This window comes from Schistocerca nitens, chromosome 8, assembly GCF_023898315.1.
Source record: "Schistocerca nitens isolate TAMUIC-IGC-003100 chromosome 8, iqSchNite1.1, whole genome shotgun sequence".
NCBI classification, from domain to species: Eukaryota; Metazoa; Arthropoda; class Insecta; order Orthoptera; family Acrididae; genus Schistocerca; species Schistocerca nitens.
The window spans coordinates 277388761-277416053 of NC_064621.1; the positions used below are offsets into that span (position 1 = coordinate 277388761).

Here is a 27293-nt window from a genome sequence, read left to right on the forward strand (position 1 = left end):
GGCGGACAAGCCTAGTTGTGTGATGTGACACGTTCCTTGTAAGACCCTTATATCTCTTTGGCCCCGACAAAGTTAACTAATTTGTCACGTGTGCCGACGGCTTAAGGGTCCTATCACACTTCCTTGTGAACTGCGTAAATTACTCTTACATCTGTCAACTTTGTTCTGTTAAGAGCGACGTGCTGAGTTCTGGTTGCAAGGAAGTCTTGAGCACAGTCGCAAATACGGTCCGATACTTATTAAGCTCGTATTTCTCTTCAGTAAACGGCGGTGCGGAACGGTGTCAAATGCCTTCCTGAAGCCAAGGAACACGGCATCAACGTGGGCGCCGTTGTCTACAGCGCTATGGATCTCATGGAAGAACAGAGCGAACTGAGTTTCGCAAGATCTCTGTCTTCGGAATCCGTGTTGATTTTTACAGAGGTTCTTGTGTATAAAACATGGTGCATAATTCTACAACAGATTGACGTCAACGATATAGGCCTATAATTATGTGCATCTGATCTATGACCCTTCTTGTAAACGGGATTGACCAGCGCTTGTTTCTAGTAGCTAGGTAACTTCCGTTGCTCCAGCGAGCAACGATAAACTGCTATTAACACGGGAGCAAATTCCTTCGCATAATCTTTATAAAATCTTACAGGCAACTCATATGGTACTGATGTGCCTTTCCACTACTAAGCCATCATTACCCGTCATACTAAATACCATTGAGCTTGTGTGTTAATGTTGTAGCTATCTGTTGTGCATAGAGCCAGTATTAATGACATTATTGAGACGACTGAGTTGAATAGATTCGAATATTTTGTACACATAGAGATCCAGCGCAAGCCCAGTAGCACGTGAAAGTCCGTCGACGAATAGTAATGAGCTCTTTTTAAATCATTCCACCACCACCCACCCACCCCTTTTCATCTGACGATTAAGCCTGAGATTTTTTTAAGCCCGTCGCCAGTGCTAAAGAATATTTCAACACAACCATCTTGGAATACGCCCCCTTCCATACCTTTTTCATTGTGACTGCATTTTTGTCGAATTTAGCTCATCAAGAACGCTGCACGCAAGACTTTAATGCAGATGGGCGTTTCCAAATTCTGGAAGCTGTCAAGAGGCTGAACATCAGCGTTATCTGGCAGCGCGCTACCGTGTAAACCCATCGAAAGGGCAAGCGTCTCTAGCTGATAAGGAGTGTATTGGCACTGTATAAGTAGGAGCTGGAACACTAACGGGGCCACACCGTGCGATCAGCTTTCCACAGCCTTTGAGGATGAGATTTGAAGGTGTCTTCGCAACTCTACTGGTGCTGTGCGCCATCTCATATTTACCAGGAAGCTTACAGAGAGGTGCTGAAGGTAAGATACGGAAAATGGTGTAATTACAAATAAATTAATGCTTCTGATAGGAAAATACGGCCCTGAATTGCTAGCAGATATTCCTGAGAAGCACAGTATATCTCGCCTGTGTTATCATAGCCGAGCAGCCGCAGGATTCTGTTGCACCGAAATAGACAAATCAAGAATTTTAGAATTTCCTGAAGTTACTGGTTACACTTTTGGCCTTGTACAGCGGACTGATGCGACAAGAACTCGGAAAGTATCGGCCCTTGTCCCACAGAATCGAATATGCGATCACAACATTATAGTTGTACACAGGCGAAATTATTTTGCACGTCTCCATGATTTATAGTGGACGAATGTAGCCTCAGGTTCTCATATTTAAGAAGCCCACGATTCAGGAAATATTCTATCCGTTTTGCGCAGAGATGTTCCAGGGTTAACGCCATGCCGGAGTCATCAACTGATGTTAAACGAAAATGCGTCGCAAAATAAGATTTTATGGTTGTGATGAGATCAGTTCAGAGGTAATACTTTTCAGTATGCCCCAGCAGAGGTTGTTCATTTTAACTGAAGATGATGAAATGCTACATCGGAGGTGGAGGTCCAACGATACCACACTCGACCCATCACCCCCACCTGTGGGTAGGTAGTGGGGGACAGTTTTGAATTCTTCAACTGGAATACTCGTTTTTTCTTTTTTTCTTTTTTTCTTTTTTTTTTTTTTTGCAAATTAGGAATCTACGGCAACGTCTACAGACGTTTCATCTGAAACATTTTCTTCCTTTCGCCAGAGATGGCGCTGTAATCGGAATAATCGGAAGAATAGAAAAGACCACACGACCGTAATTTACATACTACTCAATGGCACGTGGGATCCTACATCCTGGCTGCGGGCAGAGGCCAGGTACGTCTTTCGTAACTCATAATTGGAAGCACCATTCGCAGCATTGTATTCCTCCGACGTATAGAACAGGGGACTGCTCGACTCACCACCGCGGCCGCGTACCGAACTACGACGCATCATAATAGACTGTACACTGCGACCCGAGCTCACGTATTGTGCAGACATAGAACATATGGCGGCATTTAACTCTTACAGTGCTTGTGCAGTGTTTATTGCCTGTTCACCTACGTATCATCTGGAGAACAGACGTGCAAGTCGACGGCGAATGTCGCAACCACAGAAGAAGAAACTGAAATGATTCTGCTTTACGGAGAATGTAGGAGAAATGTTAAGATACTGTTGCCTTGTATGCTGACCGTTTTCCAGAGAAAGCTCGCTCTCGTTCGTTCTTTTACAAGGTTCTGAAAGCCTTTATGTCTTAGAAGGTTCTAAACGCCTTTATGTCTTAGAAGGTTCTGAACGCCTTTATGTCTGATGGCAGCGTACAGACCGGCAAAAGGAAACGAAACAAATGTGTTACAGGAGAAGCTAATGAATTAGTTGCACTAAAGCAGTGCACCACAGCCCATTGATAAGCGCCTGGAAATTACTCCACCATTCCGGTATGTCCATAGGTAGTACTGTCACAGTATTACATCGTTTTTAAGTATCATCCATGTCACTTGTCACTGCATCAAGAACTTCGTGTTGCCGATTTCTATACCGGGTAGTGTTTTGTGAATGGGCACATCAACAATTGCCAACGACCCCCACGCTCTTTGACGAGGTATTGTTTTCCGACGAATCTACATTCATAGATCATTAACTGGCAAAACATGCATTAATGGGGTTTGGACAATCCTCACCGGTTACCAAAAGTTGACCATCAACGTCCTTTGCCGATTACATATGGTGTGGCATCATGAGGAACAAACTTATTGGTACATGACAGTAAAAAATAGCAACATCAAAAATAATTAAAGTAATGACATTTCGGGAATACATTTGTCTAGGTGACATTTAACTGAACAGCGTTACAAGATTGGGACTTAATGTAAGAACGAGGTAAGTCATCGTAGATGTGAAATGCTGGTACATTAACAACCGACGTAACTGCCAGAATATTGAGTTCTACCATGAAAACGTGCATGTATTGTGTTCTACAAGTGCTGGATGTCAGTTTGTGGGCTGGAGTTAAATGTCTGTTGCACTTCTTCGGTCAATACAGGGACGGTTATTGCTGTTCGTGGATGATGTCTTATATGTGCTCGATTGCTGACAGATCCAGTAGTCAAACAGGCAAAGACAATATGTCGACACGCTGCAGGGCATGTTGGGTTACAACAGCGTTTTGTGGACGAGAGTTTTCCTGACAGGAAGCACCCCACTGGAATTCTGTTGATGAATGTCAGCATGGCATTTAGAATGACAAGATGGACGTACAAATTTAGAGTCAAAGTGCATGGGGTAACCACAAGAGTGCTCCTGCTATCATACGATAACTTCATGTGTAGGTCCAATGTGTCTATTATAATACGCTAACAGGTTGGTTGTAAGCCCTCAACTGACCTCCTTCTAATTAACACAGGGCCATCAATAACAGTGAGGCACGATCATCGTCAGGAAACACAGCAGACGTGCACCCTGATCTCCAATGATCTTTCACTTGACACGACTGAAGTGGTTTGGGGTCCGTTGAATTCACGTTACAGGTCGTCACGCTCGGAGCTGTCCTTGTAGTAAACGATTTGTAAAAGTTTGTTGTGTCACTGCGGCGCCAGCTACTGTTAAAATTGCTGCTGCAGATGCAGAACGATGCGCCAGAACTGTACGCCGAACACTATGGTCTTCCCGCTCGATAGTACGGTGTGGACATTCGGAGCCTGGTCTTCTTGCGAACATACATTCTCGTTACAACCACTGGCAGTAGTTATATGCAGTGGCTACATCCTTGGTATGTGTTTCTGAAGTATCACAGAAGGAACTTCCAGCTTCTCGTGGTCATGTTACTCGATATAGTTAACTACGTGAGTTGTTGATAATGGAGTCTTTGTCACCTGAAAGGCATTCTTGACAGAGATCAACTCACCACGTCCAATCTCAAAAATAATGATAGCTCGCGACCGTCACTGCGTGTATTTAAAGAAAAGCTGATTTGAATTCACATACTGGGGCTACTTGCCGTCAGTCTTTTGCGACTGGTGCGAAATCTACGTCTTTCAGATGTAAAAAAAAAGTCTACCAACTTTCATTTATTTCGCACAACTCCTTCTTGATGTTGCGAGTTTATGCGTCAGTACATATATAATGTTCAAAATCGATAGGAAGTAAGACATCGTAATATCTACTGACTTGACCTGCGTGTGTCGCGACGTCAGACAGTTTTAATCTTCAACGTCTTCTTGAAGTACACCTTTATTTCTCTGCAATTAAAACTGAAGTGTTTGACACTTGGTTCACAGAACATTATTTATCTCTCTTGGTTCATAGAACATTATTTATCTCTCTAATTATCTAATACCACGTGGAAAAGATGAGCATCTAAACCTATCCGTGCGAACTTCTGATGCTTGTGTTTTTCACGATGGTCACTGCTGTTTTTGTAGATGGGAGTCAACGGAAATGCTTTGTCATACGGAAGAGAAATCTGGTGATTATGATTTCTAGATAGAATCTCGACATAACTAAAAACGTATTTTTTTTAGTGGACCTGATCGTGAACCGATGGAAATAATTTAATCGCATTTTCTTTGCAAAAATTCCTTAAAAAATATCAGTTTTCTAGACCGATGAGCGTGTCACCCACTTGTTGGCATTGTCTCCTATTAGAAAAGGAAGATTACGTTTTAACGCCCCATCAATGACGAGATCTTGGATTGGCGAAGGAAGGGGAAAGTAACGAGAGCGGGATTTGCCTCAAGTACTTTAGAGAAACCACGGAAAATGTTAACCTGGATGGGTGGATAACTTTTTTTATCATCCCACTCCTGACTGCGCGCACGGTGTATCAGCACTGCGTCCCTTAGCTTCCTTTTCTGTACCACAAAGCGGCTATGCAGTTGGACGCAACTTAATGTATGGGGAGAGTCATCGCTTCCTCTTCTGTTTATAGCTCACACTTAAGACATCTGATTGCTCTCCTTCACAGTGTGATTATATGTAATCGTGATCATCTGAGAATGCATGATATGAGGCGAAACAGATATTAAGTGGCAGCTCTTCAGCAGTAAAATTTTGTATTACGTTAAAATAATTTTCAACGGTGGCTGTGGCAGGAGATCTACTCGCGAGTATTGATTGAACGGAGACAAATAGGTAATTTAAAATGCTCGTTTGATGGATTAGCTTTTCTAAGGTTAGACACGCCACGGATTGTAATTTATTTAGTTTCATAACGGAAAATGCTCTTTCACACACATATGTTGATCGAAATATTGTATCACACTTACAAACTCATTAGGTAGATTTGGAAGATGTTGCTGAGAAAAAAAAAGTTGACGCCCTGTACAGTTTAATTTAAGAGGATTTGATTGTAAATTGGGAGGAGATCACGTGAGGCATCAATCAGTTATATTTGCAATTTTACTGGGGCACTTTCTACTGAAATGACAAACGGTTTACAAAACAGCTTGAAAAAGATATAAGATTTCCAGTGTCCTCGAAACGTTCAAACTACCCTTCTAACTCTTTCGAGGCCACAATGAGCTTTTCAGACCTCACGTATTCCTTAACGCCAATGAACTTCAGCGACTGCATTGTCTTTGTCAGAATCTGCTCCTTCTACATCGCAATTTTCTTTTTAAATACGTCCCCATCAAATAAGCTGTTACACACATTGCAGTGTCTCAGTGTGAGCAGTGTGAGGAATGTCGACTGTTAATTGTGAGATTTCGGTTGTGGTTGGTGAATACCTTTAGGAGGCACAATACTGAAATCTGGTGACTAACAGAGTGAGCAAAAAACCACAAAAGATCATAAAATTAATTTAAAATAAGGATACTATCACGTAAAGGAAAACGTCTTATTTAAATTTATATTAATGGGGATGGCCTTATTAAGAATGAAACAAATGGGTTTCACACCATTGACACAGGCCTATTAAAGGGAGAAAGGGTCTTCTAGCTAAGACTACAAACAAGTAATTGCTATAGAAATTAGTTTTATTATCTTTAAACATGAGAATCACGCCCTGATATTCATAAGGAACAATTGACAAACGGACAAGGGATTATCACTCTAAATTACAAACTTGGGACAGATCGATGGGAGTGATGAAACACAGTTACATCTTGAACATTGAATAAATTTTCAACTGACAAGATCGCTAAAATCATTTATTCACACAGTGACCATTTTTGGCGATTCTCTGTCACCATCTGCGAACGATGGGACCGAAAACGTTAGGATACCGCAGCTAACATAACAACACACATACTTGTAACCAAAATTTACAGTACGTAGTATACCAACTTAACTATGGTACATCATTACATATTCTTCTCCTTCAGTTCAGTAAGTGATGCTACACAATGTATGTACATGTTGATATCGTGAGCTCTGATAGAAGTCGGAAGGTCAATTTTAAAATAACAGCTACGTACACAGATATTACTACGCCGACCACAAGTGCTCACATTCATTACAATTTTCCAAGTGACAGATCTCAGCCTAAACCTTCTCAGCGATACATAAGGGGAGCCGGAGGTGGTCATATCCAAAAAATAACGATTTTTTTTTTTTGCTACCGAAAATTAATTGGAACATTCCTCTTTAATGTAAACTTTGAAATATTGTTCTACTCGCCCTAGAAGTGGAGTTATTACCATTTTCCCCCACGCCTGCAGAGGAAATGGGCGGCCACTGAATGCATCTAACGCCCTCTCGTGACTTCCTGGCAAACTGCTTGGGATTTTCTCGGCCTGTTACGCATACAGTGCCTTATGTTACGCATACAGCGAGTGTGCAAGGGTTGGCTACATTGTTTTCTGTGACAAATGAAGTGCTAAGAGCGCGGAACATCGTCTCTTTGCTGTTTACCGTTTCGAATTAGTTTAGTGTTGCGCCTGTTGTTGGTAGTATTATACTTCTTGTGTAAAGCGTTGTTCTGGTTACGATGCCACGTTTTAGTAACCGTGTACATAAGAAGAGGAAGAACGTAGGGAAAAGAAAATTAACACTAATACCAAGTTGCGATACTACAATTACTGAACAGTGCGTTCTTCTGCTAAGCAACACATGGCCGGCCATAGCCCTGTGACATCTTCTAGCAAGAAGCTGACTGGTGGAAGTGACAGATTTCGTGAATATGTTAGTGACAGTGATGATATTAACGAAGTACTGAATATTGCATTATTATCTTCTGTGCTGAAAGAAAGTGTTCTGTGCAAAATGTGTTCAAGTGTAGGAGTGGGAATAGAGATAACAAAGCACTTTGGCTTAGCTTGTGAGATGAAGATAATCTGTGCATGTTGCAAGTATCAAGTGACTTTCTACAATTCACATGCCAGTCTCTTTGGTGAAAATGGACGATCTAGAGTGTTTGATGTGAATGTTCGACTTCTGTATGGTCTTCCATCCATTGCAAAAGGGTCTGCTGCTGGTAAACTGTTTTGTGGTATTATGAACTTGCCATCGCCTCCAAGCAAATATGGGTACTACTGTGAACTGGTAGGATCCTCTGTTGAATATGTGGCTTTGAAAACCATGAAGGAAGCAGTGGAGGAATCTGTAGAAATGAATGGTGGTTCTAGGGTTTGGTAGTGGCATTAGATGGTTCCTGGCAAAAGAGGGGTCATAAATCCCTGAATGGGGTTGTAACTGCTACTTGTTGTGATAGTGCAAAAGTGATAGATTTTGCAATATTATCAAAACATTGTAGGTGCAAAAATAAAATCAAAGGAGAGCACAGTGGAACCTGTGAGGCAAATTTTAGTGGATCAAGTGGAGCAATGGAAGTGGATGGAGTGAAACAAATTTTTTAACGTTCAGTTCCCAGATACAACGTTAGGTACAAATACTACCTTGGGGTTGGTGACTCAAAAGGTTTCAAGACTGTAGAGAAACTGAAACCATATGGAAATGAATTTGTAGTTGAAAAGCTGGAATGCACTGCGCATGTGCAAAATCGTATTGGTGCACGGCTTCGTAGGTTCAAACAAACTTTGGGTTCAAGTAAGCTCAGTGATGGAAAGACAATAGGAGGGAGAGGCAGGCTTACTGATGAGGTGATTGAACGTCTACAGAGATACTATGGGTAAGCTATAAGGCAAAATACTAGTAATGTTAGTGACATGCGAAAAGCAGTGTGGGCATTGTTCCTTCATACTCCCTCTTCCAATGAATACCCTCAACACAGCCTGTGCGCAAAAGATTCATGGTGCAAATATAATGCAAAAAAGGACTATGATCACAAACATGATTTGCCAGCAGCTGTGATAAATGCAATAAAACCAATTTTTCATGACTTAGCACAGCCAGAATTGTTACAGAAATGTCTACACAGAAAGACGCAGAATCCTAATGAGAGCATAAACAATTTGATTTGGAAAGTGATTCCTAAAAGGGTGTTTGTAAGCATAAAAACACTGCACTTTGGCATTTATGATGCAATAGCAACCTACAACCAAGGGAACAGTGTGAAGTATGAAGTTCTGAAAGCATTAGGATTTACAGCTGGGGTGAACACTGTACGAGCACTAAGAAATATTGACAGAGAAAGGATAAGAGGAGCAGAAAGAAAGGAAAGGCATATGAAGTATGATGGAACAACAGGCCAGAAAAGAAGACAGAAGTGGAAGCTTTTGGAGGATGAAGAAGAAGACCCTGATAATCCATCCTACAGTGCAGGAATGTATTGAGAAACTTTGATAGCCATTTCCCGTAAATTAGAATTTTTCGAATATAAGGAACATTTTCTCAAAATCCACTCAAGCTAGAGAGATGAAATTTTATACAGCACTCCTAGTGGTCAAACTTACATTGTAACACAGCCATTTGGCAATATGTTCAGTAGTTTCATTTCAGTTTAATTATAAAGCAATTATTTGTAAAAAAATTTGGGTCATTAATAAAAAAAATAATTGGAAGGAAACTAGAAAAGATACTCCAAAATCCCTCTGTCATAACTGCAATACTAAACCACTCTATATGTAAAAAAATTCAATTTTTTTCTATTTGGTAGTTTATTCATAAATGTTCCTCAAACTTAGTGATTTTAACATGGGCAGTATAGGCACCTCCGGCTCCCCTTGCCGCATTCATTACAATTTTCCAAGTGACAGATCTCAGCCTAAACCTTCTCAGTGATACATAAGTATATCAGATGGCGCAGTGGTAGACAATTCTATATTTTCACCTCCCATTAGATTAAGTCATGGCTATACCATTCCATACAATTACAAATGCCTAAATTATTATCGTAACGTGTACCCAAGTCAATTATCTACATTTTGAAACAAAACTGTCTGTAAAATCATGCACAACATTCATGAAACGTAACTTACACAAAAACGTTTCTATAACACATAAGAAATTTTTTAAAATTAATGTAAACTTTCTCAATAATTCCTGTGGTTTTGTATAAAGGAACATTTGCTAAAGAATTATTAACAGTTTATAAAATGTTTTTAAAAATATCTTAAGTGACATAGGAAAGCCTAAAGTGAAGTCATGACTTTCCAAAAGTGTATCGTGAAGTCTTTACAAAGCTCTGAAGCCAAGTATACTATTTCAAATACTATAGTGAAGCGTTTTCCTTCTGTCTGCTCTGGAATTTTGCTATTGTTCGTCAGAGGAGGAAGTCGTTGGCTAATCTTGGCAAGGATTGCAAGAACTGACCGGCAATACTCAAGTGAAGAAGTTTAACAATCTTCTACTCTCGTAGCTCTCGTAGATTTTTTCTGTGTTCAGCCAGCAGTGCTCTTAAGTGTAGAGAAAGGCATAAAATCTCTCCTACTTCACGACATAATTCTGAAAAGGGCCTGTCCGATGCTCTACACGTAGCCACATTAGAAAGAGCAGTCTCTCCCTAAGACGACACTGCAACCCAATCAGAAGGCTGGACTCCGAAAGTTTTAACTGAACTTTTTAAATGAACTTTATTCCGGATCATCGTAACGAAAATTCGTACGGCCTTAGGGAATCGACAAATGACTGGAGATTTCTGATCTCGCTAAAACCCTCCCATTCTTCTTCTGGCAGGAGAAACTGTGTCCCTTGTCCCTCGCCGAGAGCACACTGGGGAACGAGAATGAATAGGAAAGCCAGCCTGGCTAGCTGCGACTGCTCCTCTGCCCAGGGCTCTATCTTTTTATGACAGTAAATTACTTTTTAAAGGGCTCTCAACTCGCGCAACCTTATTGTAAGCTTTCGACTCTTCTAAACCTCCATCGTATTATACAGGAAAAAGCAGAAAAACATGCAGTGAAAAGAAATTAGTCACTGGCGACACTAATCTGGATCTGCAATTACGGAGCGGTGTCACTGAACGATTACTTAATGAAAGGAATTTGAATATCATCCTCTGAAATATGTTACTGGGCAGTTTCAGAGAATAATGGTTACTTTCTATAATCACAGAGAAGGTTAGCTAGTTATTTAGTTAATTAGTTTATGTTTCATGATCATTTTACGCATCACAAATTATTTTGTAAATATGGCTACATCCAAGACATATATAAGTCAATTTTTATTTTTTTTTATTTTTTACTTATTTATTTTAAATATACACATGTGATCGAGTAATTTTAGTAATTCCTACACAACAGTTTCTACACATTACAAATTCTTATACAGAATAAAATGATTTTTGAAGCAGAAACTTATTTAGAGGGTTTTCAAATTTTACTTTGCTATTTGTCAGATATTTTATATCACTGAGTTGATAATCAAAACTTTTATTTGCTGTATTGTGCACCCACTTTTGTGCTAAAAGTGACTGTAATGTGCAGTAATTAATTACATTTTTCCTTATGGCATTGTAATTATGTACAGAATTGTTCCTTTTGAACTGCAGTGGATTATTTACAACCATCTTCATGAGGGAATAAATATACTGTGAAGAAGTAGTCAGAATGTCCCACTCCTTAAAAGATATCTACAAGATGATCGTGGGTAATCACCACATATTACTGTAAAGCACATTTTTGGAGATTCAGGACTTTATTTATTAACGCTCTTAGAACGACTGGGGTCAATGTGACCTCATAAGCAGACTGGAAACACATATCTACCTTGTTAGAGGAACAATTGATTTCAAAATATATGACTTTCACCTTCTGAGTCAATTGTATCCAGTAATATTTTGTTCAGTTTTATATTTACAGCACATTAAAATTTATTCATGCTTTTTGTACTAATCCCCACTGTTATCACTATAAACCCATTCTAAATTTGTTTTATTTCTTGTGTGTATTATTTATGAAACATTACTGTCATATTTAACAACTAGAAAGCATGGTTTATGTTAGCTCAATAAAATACTGCCAATATACCCTGTGTAAATTACTTGGGGTCTATATATCCCTGGTGCTACTCAGTGAGCCAAAAAATTCGGGTAGTGGAGGGGCTTTAGATGAGTTTCCTCAGAACATTATTCTTTATGATTTATTGAATAAAAATATTCAACATACTTTTGTTTATTTGCAATAATTATAATTGCAAATGTGGCTGAATTGAGTTGTTTTAGGCGTTCGAAAATATAATTTTTTCAGTTTTAATTCTCATCAATATGGACACCTAAGGTTATTCAAATTTACACCATATTTATTATTTCTTCACCATGTGTTACACTTATCATTTGTGTAGCACTTGTTGGTGGACAGAGCTGAATATGTTGTATCGTTTTGAAATTGAGAGTGAAACCATTCCCTGAATGATACTTTTAAGAAAACTGTTTATTTATTCTGTTCCTGTGTGTGTGCTTGGATTGATCACAATACTGGTGTCGTCTACAAAAAGAACTAATCCTGCTTACTGTACTTTAAACAGAAGACTGAACATTGGGAAAGCCCATATATGATTTCTCCCTAGTCAGAATTGTGTCCCTTAACCATGTTGGTTGAACTAGTAAGTACAATGTTCTGCATTCTTTTGGGTGCATATGATATTATCCATATTTTAACTGCACCATCATATCCATAACACATCAATTTATCGAGGAGAATACTATAATTCACATAGTCGAATGTCAGGTACATCATAGAAAGTACCAAGCAGCACTATCTTATTATTTAATGCTTGTGAAATTTGGTGGATGAACATACAACTGGCATTTGCAGTAGGACAGCTTTTCTGAAATCCAAACTTTGATTTGCTGAGGATATTATTTTTGTTCAGGTGTGATATTATATTCTCTAACTCTTTGGAGAATGATGTCAGTGTAGTTATTGACAGCTCTCCTAACACCTTTTTTGTACAGTGGTTTCACAACAGCATATTTCAGTTTCTTGGGAAAAGTGGCTTTTTTAGTGATACAGACTGCATCATAGATACGACTGGGCTTAATATATGGGGAAAAATCTTTAGTTTTCTATTGTCAGTGCATCATCAAAACCAGATGAGATTTATTATTCAGATAATATATAATTTTCTTAATTTCAGAAGGAGAATCTGGTGATATATTCTTAAAACTTAATTTGATGTCAGTTTTCTCTTGAACTTTTCATCTGTTTTTAATAAATCGTTTGTTGTTGTTGTGGTCTTCAGTCCTGATACTGCTTTGATGCAGCTCTCCATGCTACTCTATCTTGTGCAAGCTTCTTCATCTCTCAGTAGCTACTGCAACCTACATCCTTCTGAATCTGCTTACTGTATTCATCTCTTGGTCTCCCTCTACGATTTTTACCCTCCACACTGCCCTCCAATACTAATTGGTGATCCCTTGATGCCTCAGAACATGTCCTACCAACCGATCCCTAATTCTAGTCAAGTTGTACCACAAATTACTCTTCTCCCCAATTCTGTTCAATACCTCCTCATTAGTTATGTGATGTACCCATCTTATCTTCAGCATTCTTCTGTAGTACCACATTTCAAATGCTTCTATTCTCTTCTTGTCCAAACTATTTATTCTCCATGTTTCACTTCCATACATGGTTACACTCCACACAATTACTTTCAGTTACAACTTCCTTACACTTAAATCTATATTTGATGTTGACAAATTTCTCTTCTTCAGAAACGCTTTCCTTACCATTGCCCATCTACATTTTATATCCTCTCTACTTCGACCATCATCAGTTATTTTGCTCCCCAAATATCAAAACTCCTTTACTGTTTTAAGTGTCTCATTTCCTAATCTAATTCCGGCAGCATCACCCGACTTAATTTGACTACATTCCATTATCCCCGTTTTGCTTTTGTTGATGTTCATCTTATATCCTCCATTCAAGACACTGTCCATTCCGTTCAACTGCTCTTGCAAGTCCTTTGCTGTCTCTGACAGAATTACAATGTCATTGGCAAATCTCAAAGTTTTTATTTCTTCTCCACAGATTTTAATATATATTTCAAATCTTTCTTTTTTTCCTATACTGCTTGTTCAATAGACAGATTCACTAACATTGGGGAGAGGCAACAACCCGTTCCCAACCACAGCTTCCCTTTCATGCCCCTCTACTCTTATGATGTATGAGACAGGAAATATACCCTCATACTTCAAGAAGAATACATCCAAAAAACATCCCAAATAAAGCAGGTGTTGACAGATGTGAAAATTACCAAGCTATCCCCTTAATAAGTTACAGCTGCAAAATACTAACGCGAATTCTTTACAGATGAATGGAAAAACTGGTAGAAGCCGACCTCGGGGATGATCATTTTGGATTCTGTAGAAATATTGGAAAACGTGAGGCAATACTGACCCTACGACTTTTCTTATAAGATGGATTAAGGAAAGGCAAACGTACGTTTCTGGCATTTGTAGACTTAGAGAAGGCTTTTGACAATGTTGACTGGAATAATCTCTTTCAGATTCTGAAGGTGGCAGGGGTAAAATACAGGGAGCGAAAGGCTATTTACAATAAGTAGTTATTGAATACATTTTCTACCTATCATTTGCCCTACCATTCTGTTTAGTAGTGAAGTTCCCATGTTCTGTGGCCTGTTATTCCGTCCCTCGTTTCACTACAATCCATATAAACTTAAGTCTGTTGTCATAATTACTGATTTCTGGCATTATACGAATGTTTCTTGACGTTTTAATAACCTTCTTAGTAGTTCTGAACGGTCTTTGTGGTGCAGGGTCTCTACTTCTCCTCGTCAACTCATACATTTCCCATTTCCTTCACAAGACACTTCAATCCTTCTAGTGATCAATGGCTTTTTACGTTTCTGATTACCTTGCAGAGAAAGTTATTTTTTGAAACTGTTATCAAGTTATCATAAAATAGATTATATTTTGTGTTAGCATCTGGTGATGATAAATTTCATGCCATTTCATCTCTTGTGAAGTATTCTTAAAAACATTTGTCCTGGCGTTATTATTCTAGGTGATTTCCACTGAGGAGTATCTATACTGTGAGGCACAGTGTTATTTATCCTGTGTAACTATGCATGCTGTTCGTAGAGAGCAATTGTTACTGAGAAAACATTTATTTTCTTTAACTGAGCTTCAGTAAAGACAACATTATCAATTATGCCCCCACTTTCTTTATCCATGTGTTGGAAAGTTAGTTGCTGAGACCAAATTGTAGGATTCAAATGAGGTTTCCAGATCATTTTTCCTACCAGAACCCTTTAGAAAATCTACATTGAGGTCACCTAAAAGTAGTAACTGTTTGCTGCTTCCTAACAGACAAAATAGTAAGGAGTCCAGTGTCCCAACAAACAATTCAAAATTTCTGAGTGGTGATCTATATACAGTTACAGTTAAAATTGAGCTGCTTCTAACCACACATTTCTGTGTACTGATTGCTACAAAATCTACTTGTCCCTACGTCTTTGAACTTATGTTGTGTTTTAATACAATTCCTCCGACTCTCATATTAGTTCTGCAGGTGTTGGCTAAACTGCTAGAGTGTAATCTTTCATATGCAACCTATCTAACTCATTTGTTATGTAATGCTCAGATAGGCCCATGATGTCTGTCTTTTCAGAGCTCTGTAAATTTTCAGTACAGGAAGTTCTTCTAGCTCATTACTTCCTCCTCTAATATTTTGATGAAATAAACTAAAGTTACTTTTCTGTGCATACTTAAGCATCTCATGATACTCTTCTGTTATTTTGAATTTTTCCAGAAAGGTTGCCTGGATCCGGATTCAACCCAAAACAGATACCTCTTCGACACCAGTAGCCACAGGGATCTTCCTTTGTGTGATGGTTTCCTTCTGCATGTAGCTCAGTCAACCTACCTTTCCCTCTTCTCTACCCAATTATAGCAACAGTCAATGCACTCACAACAGCAAATGTTCTATTTTCATGTCTAATTAAATACTCAATTAACATTTTTATTCCACACTACTAGTGATGCCACAACTACTTTTAAAATCTTCATCTGTATGTACTTGTATCAGTCTACATTAGTTCCCTGCTTTTGTCTTTTTTTTATAGATAATCGTTTACTGATATCTATGTCACACTAAACACAAAGTTGCACAAGTATGAGCAGTTACAGAAATTGTTTGCAAGATACCAATATCAATTTTCTTTAATAGAATTTAAACCTGTTCTATGCTTGATTTACAGGCTTCTACTTCCACACGATCATATGGTAACACTAGTTTCATAAGAATATATTTTACATATGCTTTAATTGTTCAGAAAATATGTTCCTGTAATTGTTATTCCATTATCTTTCCACCAGTGCACTTTACTATATGATTATGATTTAACAAAACTATGTTCATGGTCTTCTGTAAATATATTATATAATCTGACACTATATATTATGTAGCAGGTTATGGTTTGGACTGAATAATTTAGTTGAACCTGTAAAGTAAGTGGCGTGAACAGGGACATTTAAAGTAAATTGCATTGGGTATGTGTAAACATTAATAACAACCCATCTCCTGTCAATGTTTGTGTGAATCTCTATTGTCGCTGCCATCAAAAAAAAAGATTATCAATGAATTATAGCATTAGGAAAGACCTAGATTAAACAGTAATAAAAAGTATTCACACAAATGTGACTTTTGTGGAGGTCCTATAGCACCATGACTAGCCCTCGATTAACACTGCGACGATCCATATGATCACTGTGTTGAGCAGGCTGCTGCTGACTGAAATGAAACCTCATGTAAGTGAAATAACCGTAGCTACAATTGGAAGATGGGGATATACTAGACACAGTCTGGCAGGAGAGGGAATGATAAAGCGACAGATTCTTACTAAAACTGCATGGGGTGCTACCATCAGATATCTTGCTCTCAGAGTAGCACTTGAAACCTTCGTCCACAATTACTAACTGGACGTATTCCAGTTTCAGTCTTCGCCTACAGTTTTGACCCTCTACAGCTCCATCCACTACAGTGGAGATTATTCGATGATGTCGCAAACGATGTCCTATCATCCTGTCCCTTCTTCCTGTCAGTGTTGTCCATACATTCCTTTCCTCGCCAATTCTGCAGAGCACCTTCTCATTCGTCAACTTTTCAGTCCACTTAATTTTGATCATTCTTCTGTAGTACCACATTTCAAACTCTTAGATTCTTTTCCTTTCCGGTTTTCCAGGTATGCTATCTTTGCCAGCGCTAGTCAGTTTTTTATGTCCTGCTTGCTCCAGTCGTCGTGGACTCTTTTGCTGTCTAGGAAGCAAAATTCCTTAACTTCGTCTATTTCGTGATCCCCAATTATGATATTAAAATTCTCGCTTGTCCCAATTCTGCTACTTCTCATTACTTTTGTCTTTCTTCGATTACGCTCAGTCCATACTCTGCACTCATTAGACTGTTAATTTTCTACTGAACACATCCTGTAATTCTACTTCATTTTACTAAGGATATATCAAGGAATGTTGCCACTGATACTCTTTCACCTCCCCCCTGAACTATGGACCTTGCCGTAGGTGGGGAGGCTTGCACGCCTCAGTGATACAGATAGCCGTACCGTATGTGCAACCGTAGCGGAGGGGTATCTGTTGAGAGGCCAGACAAACGTGTGGTCCCTGAAGAGGGGCAGCAGCCTTTTCAGTAGTTGCGGGGGCAACAGTCTGGATGATTGACTGATCTGGCCTTGTAACACTAACCAAAACGGCCTTGATGTGCTGGTACTGCGAACGGCTGAAAGCAAGGGGAAACTACAGCCGTAATTTTTTCCCGACAGCATGTAGCTTTACTGTATACATAAATGATGATGGCCTCTTGGGTTAAATATTCCGGAGGCAAAGTAGTCCCCCATTCGGATCTCCGGGCAGGGACTACTCAGGAGGACGTTGTTGTCAGGAAAAAAAAAACTTGCTTTCTATGGATCGGAGTGTGGACTGTCAGATCCCTTAATCGGGCGGGTCGATTAGAAAATTTAAAAAGGTAAATAGATAGGTTAAAGATATGGTGGGAATTAGTGAAATTCGGTGGCAGGAGGAACAAGACTTTTGGTCAGATGAAACAGGCTTATAAATACAAAATCAAATATGGGTAATGCCGGAGTAGGTTTAATAATGAATAAACAAATAGGAATGCGGGTATAGTACTACAAACAGCACAGTGAACGCATTATTCTGGCGAAGATAGATACGAAGCCCACCCCTACCACAATAGTACAAGTTTATATGCCAACTAGCTCCGCAGATGACGAAGAGATTGATGAAATGTATGATGAGATAAAAGAAATTATTCAGATAGTGAAGGGAGACGAAAGTTTAATAGTCATGGGTGATTGGAACTCAACAGTAGGAAAAGGAAGAGAAGGAAACGTAGTAGGTGAATATGGAATGGGGGTAAGGAATGAAAGAAGATGCCGCCTGGTAGAATTTTGCACAGAGCATAACTTAATCATAGCTAACACTTGGTTCAAGAATCATAAAAGAAGGTTGTATACATGGAAGAGGCCTGGAGATACTGGAAGGTGTCAGATAGATTCTATAATGGTAAGACAAAGATTCAGGAACCAGGTTTTAAATTGCAAGACATTTCCAGGGGCAGATGTGAACTCTGACCAAAATCTATTGGTTGTGAACTGTAGATTAAAACTACAGAAATTGCAAAAAGGTAGGAAATTGAGGAGATGGGACCTGGATAAACTGAAAGAACTAAAGGTTGTAGATAGCTTCAGGGAGAGCATTAGGGAACAATTGACAAGAATGGGGGAAAGAAATACAGTAGAAGAATGCGTAGTTTTGAGAGATGAAATAGTGAAGGTAGCAGAGGATCAAGTAGGTGAAAAGACGAGGGCTAAAAGAAATCCTTGGGTAACAGAAGAGATACTGAATTTAATTGATGAAAGGAGAAAATACAAAAATGCAGTAAATGAAGCAGGCAAAAAGGAATACAAATGTCTCAAAAATGAGATCGACAGATAGTGCAAAATGGCTAAGCAGGGACGGCTAGAAGACAAATGTAAGTATATAGAGGCTTGTCTCACTAGAGGTAAGATAGATACTGCCTACAGGAAAATTAAAGAGACCTTTGGAGAGAAGAGAACCACTTGTATGAATATCAAGAGCTCAGATGGCGACCCAGTTCTAAGCAAAGAAGGGAAAGCAGAAAGGTGGAAGGAGTATATAGAGGGTCTATACAAGGGCGATGTTCTTGACGAAAATATTATAGAAATGGAAGAGAATGTGGATGAAGATGCCGGCCGAAGTGGCCGTGCGGTTAAAGGCGCTGCAGTCTGGAACCGCAAGACCGCTACGGTCGCAGGTTCGAATCCTGCCTCGGGCATGGATGTTTGTGATGTCCTTAGGTTAGTTAGGTTTAACTAGTTCTAAGTTCTAGGGGACTAATGACCTCAGCAGTTGAGTCCCATAGTGCTCAGAGCCATTTGAACCATTTGTGGATGAAGATGAAATGGGAGATATGATAGTGCGTGAAGAGTTTGACAGAGCACTGAAAGATCTAAGTCGAAAAAAGGCTCTGGGAGTAGACAACATCCCATTAGAACGAATGACAGCCTTGGGAGAGCCAGGCCTAACAAAACTCTACCTTCTAGTGAGCAAGATGTATGAGACAGGAGAAATACCCTCAGACTTCAATAAGAATATAATAATTCCAATCCCAAAGAAAGCAGGCGTTGACAGATGTGAAAATTACCGAACTATCAGTTTAATAAGCCACGGCTGCAAATACTAACACGAATTCTTTACAGACGAATGGAAAAACTGGTAGAAGCCGACCTCGGGAAAAATCAGTTTGGATTCCGTAGAAAAATTGGAATACGTGAGGCAATACAGACCCTACGACTTATCTTAGAAAATAGATTAAGGAAAGGCAAACCTACGTTTCAAGCATTTGTAGACTTAGAGAAAGCTTTTGACGATGTTGAGTGGAATACTCTCTTTCAAATTCTGAAGGTGGCAGGGGTAAAATACAGGGAGAGAAAGGGAGAGAAAGGCTATTTACAATTTGTACAGAAACCAAATTACAGTTACAAGAGTCGAGGGGCATGAAAGGGAAGCAGTGGTTGGGAAGGGAGTGAGACAGTGTTGTAGCCTATCCCCGATGTTATTCAGTCCGTATATTGAGCAAGCAGTAAAGGAAACAAAAGAAAAGTTCGGAGTAGGTATTAAAATCCATGGAAAGGACATAAAAACTTTGAGGTTCGCCGATGACATTGTAGTTCTGTCAGAGAGAGCAAAGGACCTGGAAGAGCAGTTGAACGTAATGGACGATGTCTTGAGAGGAGGATATAACATGAACATCAACACAGGCAAAACGTGGATAATGGAATGTAGTTGAATTAAATCGGGTGATGCTGCCGGAATTAGATTAGGAAATGAGAGACTTAAAGTAGTAAAGGAGTTTTGATATTTGGGGAGTAAAATAACTGATGATGGTCGAAGTGGAGAGGATATAAAATGTAGACTGGCGATGGCAAGGAAAGCGTTTCTGAAGAAGAGAAATTTGTTAACTTCGAGTATAGATTTAAGTGTCAGAAAGTCTTTTCTGAAAGTATTTGTATGGAGTGTTGTAACCATGTATGGAAGTGAAACGTGAACGATAAATTGTTTATACAAGAAGTGAACAGAAGCTTTTGAAATGTAGTGCTACAGAAGAATACTGAAGATTAAATCGGTAGATCACATAACTAATGAGGAGGTACTGAAGAGAATTGGGGAGATTGTGGCACAACTTGGATAGAAGAAGGGTTCGGTTGGTAGGACATGTTTTGAGTCATCACGGGATCACAAATTTAGCATTGGAGGGCAGCGTGGAGGGTAAAAATCGTAGAGGGAGACCAAGGGATGAGTACACTAAACAGATTCAGAAGGATCTAGGTTGCAGTAGTTACTGGGAGATGAAGAAGCATGCACAGGATAGAGTAGCATGGAGAGCTGAATCAAACCAGTCTCTGAACTGAAGAACACAACAGCAACAACTGTTTCACCTTGAATTTCAATCCTACTCTTGAACTTCTCATTTCCGTCGTTGTTTCCCAGGCGTGTGGACTCAATAGTAGAAGGAAAAGACTATATATCCGTCTTATACCCATTTTAATTCGAGCACTTCGTTCTTGTCCTTCCACTCTTATTGTTCCCTCTTGGGTTTGGTAAGTGTTGTATTTTGCCTCTCGTTACGTATAGCTTATCCGTGTTTTTCTATTTCGAACGTCTTCGACCCTTGAGTGCTTTTCCCAGGTCGATATGTCCTATGAAAAGGTCTAGATTTTTCTTCAGTCTTGCTTCCATTACCCACCCCAACGCCATAACTGCCTCTCCGGTGCCCTTACCTTTACTAAAGCCAATTTGATTGTAATCTGACAATTCGTCAATATTTCCTTACTTCTGTATATCATTCTTGTTAGCAGCTTAGATGCATAAGGTGTTAAGCAGATCGTGCGTAAGTTGTTGAACCTATTTGCTCTTGCTATCTTCGGTATTGGGTGGATAATATTTTTCTGACAGTTGGATGGTAAGCGTCAGTCTCATACATTCTATACACCAACATGAATACTTGTTTTGCTCCCATTTCCCTCAACGATTTCAAGAGTTGCGACGGTACGTTATCTATCCTTCTTTATTTGACCTTAAGTCTTTCAGAGCTCTTTTAAATTCTTACTCCAATACTGGATCCCCTACGTCTTTCTTCTCAACTCCAATTTCTTCTTCTATTAAGTCATCAGACAAGTCCTCCCCTATACACGGTGTTACAAAAAGGTACGGCCAAACTTTCAGGAAACATTGGTTCAAAATGTTTCAAATGGCTCTGAGCACTATGGGACTTACCTTCTGAGGTCATCAGTCCCCTAGAACATAGAACTACTTAAACCTAACTAACCTAAGGACACCACACACATCCATGCCTGAGGCAGGATTCGAACCTGCGACCGTAGCGGTCACGCGGTTCCAGACTGTAGCGCCTAGAACCGCACGGCCATCACGACCGGCCAGGAAATATTCCTCACACACAAATAAACAAAAGATGTTATGTGGACATGTGTCCGGAAACGCTTAATTTCCATCTTAGAGCTCATTTTAGTTTTGGCCCCATGTTCTTCCACCTACAATCAATGGATGGTTGGTTGGTTGGTTTTGGGGAAGGAGACCAGACAGCGTGGTCATCGGTCTCATCGGATTAGGGAAGGATGGGGAAGGAAGTCGGCCGTGCCCTTTCAGAGGAACCATCCCGGCATTTGCCTGGAGTGATTTAGGGAAATCACGGAAAACCTAAATCAGGATGGCCGGACGCGGGATTGAACCGTCGTCCTTCCGAATGCGAGTCCAGTGTCTTACCACTGCGCCACCTCGCTCGGTACAATCAATGGAGCACGTTATCATGATGTCATACGGATACTCCACCTGTGCTGCTAGAACATGTGCCTTCACAAGTACGACACAACGTGTGGTTCATGCACGATGGAGCTCCTGCACATTTCAGTGGAAGTGTTCGTACGCTTCTCAACAACAGATTCGGTGACCGATGGATTGGTAGTGGCGGACCAATTCCATGGCCTCCACGCTCTCCTGACCTCAACCCTCTTGACTTTCATTTATGGGGGCATTTGAAAGCTCTTGTCTACGCAACCCCGGTACCAAATGTAGAGACTCTTCGTGCTCGTATTGTGGACGGCTGTGATACAATACGCCATTCTCCAGGGCTGCATCAGCGCTTCAGGGATTCCATGCGACGGACGGTGGATGCTTGTATCCTCGCTAACGGAGGACATTTTGAACATTTCCTGTAACAAAGTGTTTGAAGTCACGCTGGTACGTTCTGTTGCTGTGTGTTTCCATTCCATGATTAATGTGATTTGAAGAGAAGTAGTAAAATGAGCTCTAACATGGAAAGTAAGCGTTTCCGGACACATGTCCACATAACATATTTTCTTTCTTTGTGTGTGAGGAATGTTTCCTGAAAGTTTGGCCGTACCTTTTTGTAACACCCTGTATAGACCTACAGTGTAATCGCACCACCTGTTCCCCCTTTCCTCTGCTTTCACAGTGGAATTTCCATTGCACTTGCACTTTTAATTTCGCCATAGTATTTTCCGACTTTTCTGTAAACTGAATCAGTTCTTTCGACGAGCTTTTCTTTTTAGACCTCTTCTCAATTTTCCTGCGACCTTGGGTGCGCTTCACATCTCACTTATTTCATTCCTAGAAGATTTGTATTGCGTTGTTGCTGTGTTTCCCCAGTAATTTGTGTACTTCCTCCGTTCGTCGTTCAGATGAAGTGTTTCATATGTTACGCAACATTTTTTCAGAGTTACCTTCCTTATATGTATATTAGTCTGCTCCATGTCTGTGATTGCCTTTTTTAGAGATGTCCTTTCCATTGAACTGCATATTCTGGTCTTCCTTATCGCACTATCCTGAGCCTTAACGAATTTCAGAAGCGTCTCATCACCCTCACGATATCAGTGCCCCACTTCCTTCCACATCGGTTCTTCTGTATGATTCTCTTAAAATTCAGTACGCTCTTCATCTTTACCAAACGACGACCTGAGTATCTAATTCTAGGCACGCCTTACAATCCAATATTTGATTTCTGAGTCTCTATTTGAGCATGACGTAATCCAGCTGGAATCTTCCTGTGTCTCCAACTCTTTTTCAAGTAGAGCTCCTTCTCTTGGGACCGTGACCAGAGTACTCCCTGTGGACATGAATTTATTGAAGAACGCAGTGAGTCTTTGTTCTCCCTCATTCCTGCTGCCTCTCCCGTATTCTTCCATAAGACTTTCTACTATCCTTCCACTACAGCCGCACTGCAGTCCATGGCTGTTAGATTTTCATCTCCCTTTAAAAATTGAATTGCTCGTTCAATATCCTCACAGACACGTTCTGTCTCTTCCAATTCTACTAGCCACATCAGCATGTATACCTGAACTATTGTTGTCAACGTTGGTTTGCTGCCGATTTTGAGGATAACAACCATATCACTTAAACTGTACACAGTAGGTCACCTTTCTATTCATAACGATTCCTACTCTCGTTATGCCATTTTCTGCTGCTGTTGATATTACCTTATATTCATATATCCTGAAAACTGTTTTCTTTCCATCTCATTCCGATAACCCCAGTATATCTAGACTGAACCTTTGCATTTCCCATTTTAACTTTTCTAGGTTTCCCACTACGTTTAAACGTCTGACTATACATGCTATGGCTCGTAGAATGCTCTCTCTTTTTTGGCTATTGAATCATTTACTCATAGTGAGCTTTTACTTGACAGTCCCACCCCTGACATATGGATGGGGGCCAGTCCAGGATCTTCTGGGAATGAAGAGATCATCATGACACTTCTTCAACTACAGGGCACATGTCCCGCAGATGAAAATGATGTTTCTTTCATTCAGTGGTTTTCATTGTCTTATCGCGACCTTGCCGCCGATCATCGCTGATTGTTCTGCCTTTTGGGAGAAATTGCTACACCAAGAGCAAGAGAGTGGCCTGAAGCATTGTCTGCTCCTGCCCCGTCTCTGACAAGGCCGTTGGCAGAGCGAGAGGGCCTTCTTATGCCAAAAGTCTTCGGCCACCATTGATGACGATTTTTATTCAGAATTTAAGCAGTAGCTGGATTCAAACCCTATAACCACGACGTTTTCATTACTACTCAAAGTCGCTACCCATAGACGAGATCCTATAGAGCGAATGACAGTACTTTTGCCGAAATAATATCTGGCAACAGAAAATGATTATCAGATACATGATATACGATTATCGTTTGTGGGGACCAATAATCAGGAATAACGAAGTGAATGAGAGAGGTATACCGAGTTGTCTGAACATGTTCTCAATGCCCAAAAGAGCATTAACAGAAGAACAATATTCAAACTAACTCACAGTTTACTATAAAAAAGCTACATACACACACGACACGGATACACTTAGACACATACACACACGGTGAAACACTTTCCCATTCCCAACCTCCCTCCATCCCTATCCTAATACTCAGCTGTACCCCACTCCTCTTGACTACACCGAAGAATAGCCCTAAAGCATGTAAACAAGATTATGCGCAGTACAGGTTATGTGCAAAGATGTGTTTAAGTGTGACACATCAGTTGCAAGAAAGTGCATTATCTACATTTAGTACTAAGGTTGGAACTTACTTAGTGGTAACCATTTATTCACAGCCAATACAAAAGAGTTGCATGTTTGCACCTGATACTATCCTCAAAAGTAGTCACCAGCGTTGTGTAGAAGCCGTTGCCAGCGATGTGGAAGGCTTAGTATACCGTTAACAGAGGCTAATCTGTTGATGGTGTGAATTGAGCGGTGTACTGCCTTCGAATCTCTGGAACAGTTCTGAAGCGAATGCTACAAAGCCAAAACTGAAAGGCCAGTCCAACTAATGGCGTCATTATGGGTCGCTGCGAAGTTGAAAGTACGTCAGAGCCTCAGTATGGTGAAAGTTATGATGATTCTCGTGTACGACGGTGATGGTGTTATCCTAACACATTACGTTCCTTCATGGCAGACCGTCATTGCACAGTATTACTGTTTGTTTTTTTAGCATCACCTGGGACCAGCTTTGCGAGAGAAGCGGCGACACTTTCTGCACAACCCATCCATCATTTGGCACGACAATGAGCGGGCGCATACAGCGCAAGCTGTGGGCTGCTCTGTTCGGTCGGCGGGACTACGAAGTACTGTACCATCCACCATACTCCCCGGACTTAAGTCCTTGTGACTTTGATTTCATTCCGAAGTTGAAGGAACCATTTCGTGGCATTCGCTTCAAAACTGTTCCAGAGATTCGACAGGCAGTAGACAGCTCCATTCGCACCATGAACAGAAGAGGTTCTGCTAACGTTATACTACTCTTCCACATCGCCGGCAACGGGTTCTACACAACGCTGGTGACTACTTTGAATGACAGTAACGGGAGCAAACATGTAACTCTTTTGTTTTGGTTGTGAATACATAGTTGCCACTATTTAAGTCCCAACCCTCGTATGTATACAGAAACAAATGGATGTATGAATATATAGAAATAAAAATATAGGTTTTAGTCTTACATTTTCTACGTTTATTTTTCAAACTAATTTGTTAACTTCAGACACGTTTTCATCATTTAACACTCCTATCGCTATGGTACATGTTTAAATTTATAGAAAAAGTTTTGCCCTGGACCAGTACAGTACCTAGAAATTAGTGTGCCTGAAAGATACTAATAGTTAATATGAAATTTTGATTAAGTTACAGTCTTATTATACATGTAACATGGCTCCATTAACAATCATTAAAGAATTTACAGGAAGCGTACCAAATAAAGGACGTGTTCTTTTCAAACTGTGAAAACAAAATGTATTTAGAGATCTGTTTTGGTAATATTTTTAATGAAATTTGCAGGCAACGTAGATACACACATGTCAGTTGGACAACTGAATGACGATGGGTGGTACGAGCAGTTGCTAAATGGAGAACCCAAAGCAGAGACAAGTGATCCATCTGAATCAACGACGTCTGATTCAGGGGAGACAACGACAGAAGATCCAGACGTGTCGACACCGCCGGACACGGACAGCGCGTTCTCTCCCGGCGGCAGCTCGTTGCTGACTGTGGGGGCCATTCTCGTCACGCTGGTGGTCTCCTGGGGCCGGTAGGGGCGACCCCAGCGGTGGCACACTCTGTTGCCAGCTCTGCTCTCTCCATCACCACGAGCACCTGTGAAACCCTGATAACGCTACTTTTAGAACATTTATAGGAAGTCTTGAGCCCTCAATAAACCCTCTTGAATTCTGTCCCGTATCTCTGTAGGCTCCTCAGGAAATCTTACACCTGCGCTTCATTTCAAATATTGTAAATAACTACTATTTAACGAAATATATTTTTTATACATTAATGTCTACAGTCTTGTAGGTGCGGCCACCTTTACTACACTTTTCAAGTACCAGTCACTAACATTCTGATAGAAATGGTTTTCTTTCAAGGTATGTGAGTCGTGTGCCGCTTACCCATGAAATTAACGGATGAGATGACTTTTCCAACTTTTTATTTCTTTCTGTTTCTATAGATTCCTTTTTTATGACACGAAAATTTCAATTCCATTAGTGCGACTACTTCAGCAGAATATGCGTGTGATTTCCACTGCAAGAAGTAAGGCAGGCTTGCTAATACTGTGCGTGACCTAGTCGCCTCACGCACTAAGCACACCACTGCATTCCAACTGAGAAGGGCGGAGGATAAGACGAAAGCTCACAGCCATAGATTTACAACTATGTGGCCACCACTAAAAAGAGGCGTGCCGTCTCCTATGCTTGTTTAAACCGCTTTCAAGGAAAAATATAAACCGTGTAGTTCCCATTACCATACTATAATTCTTTATAATATGGATAATATTTCCCGCCATATCCCCTCTGTTCTCAGTTCAGTAATGGTATCACACACTGTAAATAAAAAAAATCTATCTTTCTAAACTGAATTTATTTGTATGTATCAAACATGTATCACTTACTCATGCTGGGCATCTTGAATGGTATGTAATGCAAAGAGAATTATTTAATTATACCTGTTTCGAAATGAGATTACTAGTGAT

At 40.1% G+C, this 27293-nt stretch overlaps 1 protein-coding gene across 1 annotated transcript; it reads left to right on the forward strand.

Moving 5' to 3' along the window:
- The first annotated feature begins 1222 nt into the window (after positions 1 to 1222).
- Positions 1223 to 27293, forward strand: LOC126198838 (uncharacterized). The gene is made up of 2 exons (XM_049935416.1): positions 1223 to 1352; positions 26108 to 27293. The coding sequence occupies exons 1-2, from the start codon at positions 1268 to 1270 to the stop codon at positions 26359 to 26361; spliced, it is 339 nt and encodes a 112-aa protein (XP_049791373.1). The 5' UTR covers positions 1223 to 1267; the 3' UTR covers positions 26362 to 27293.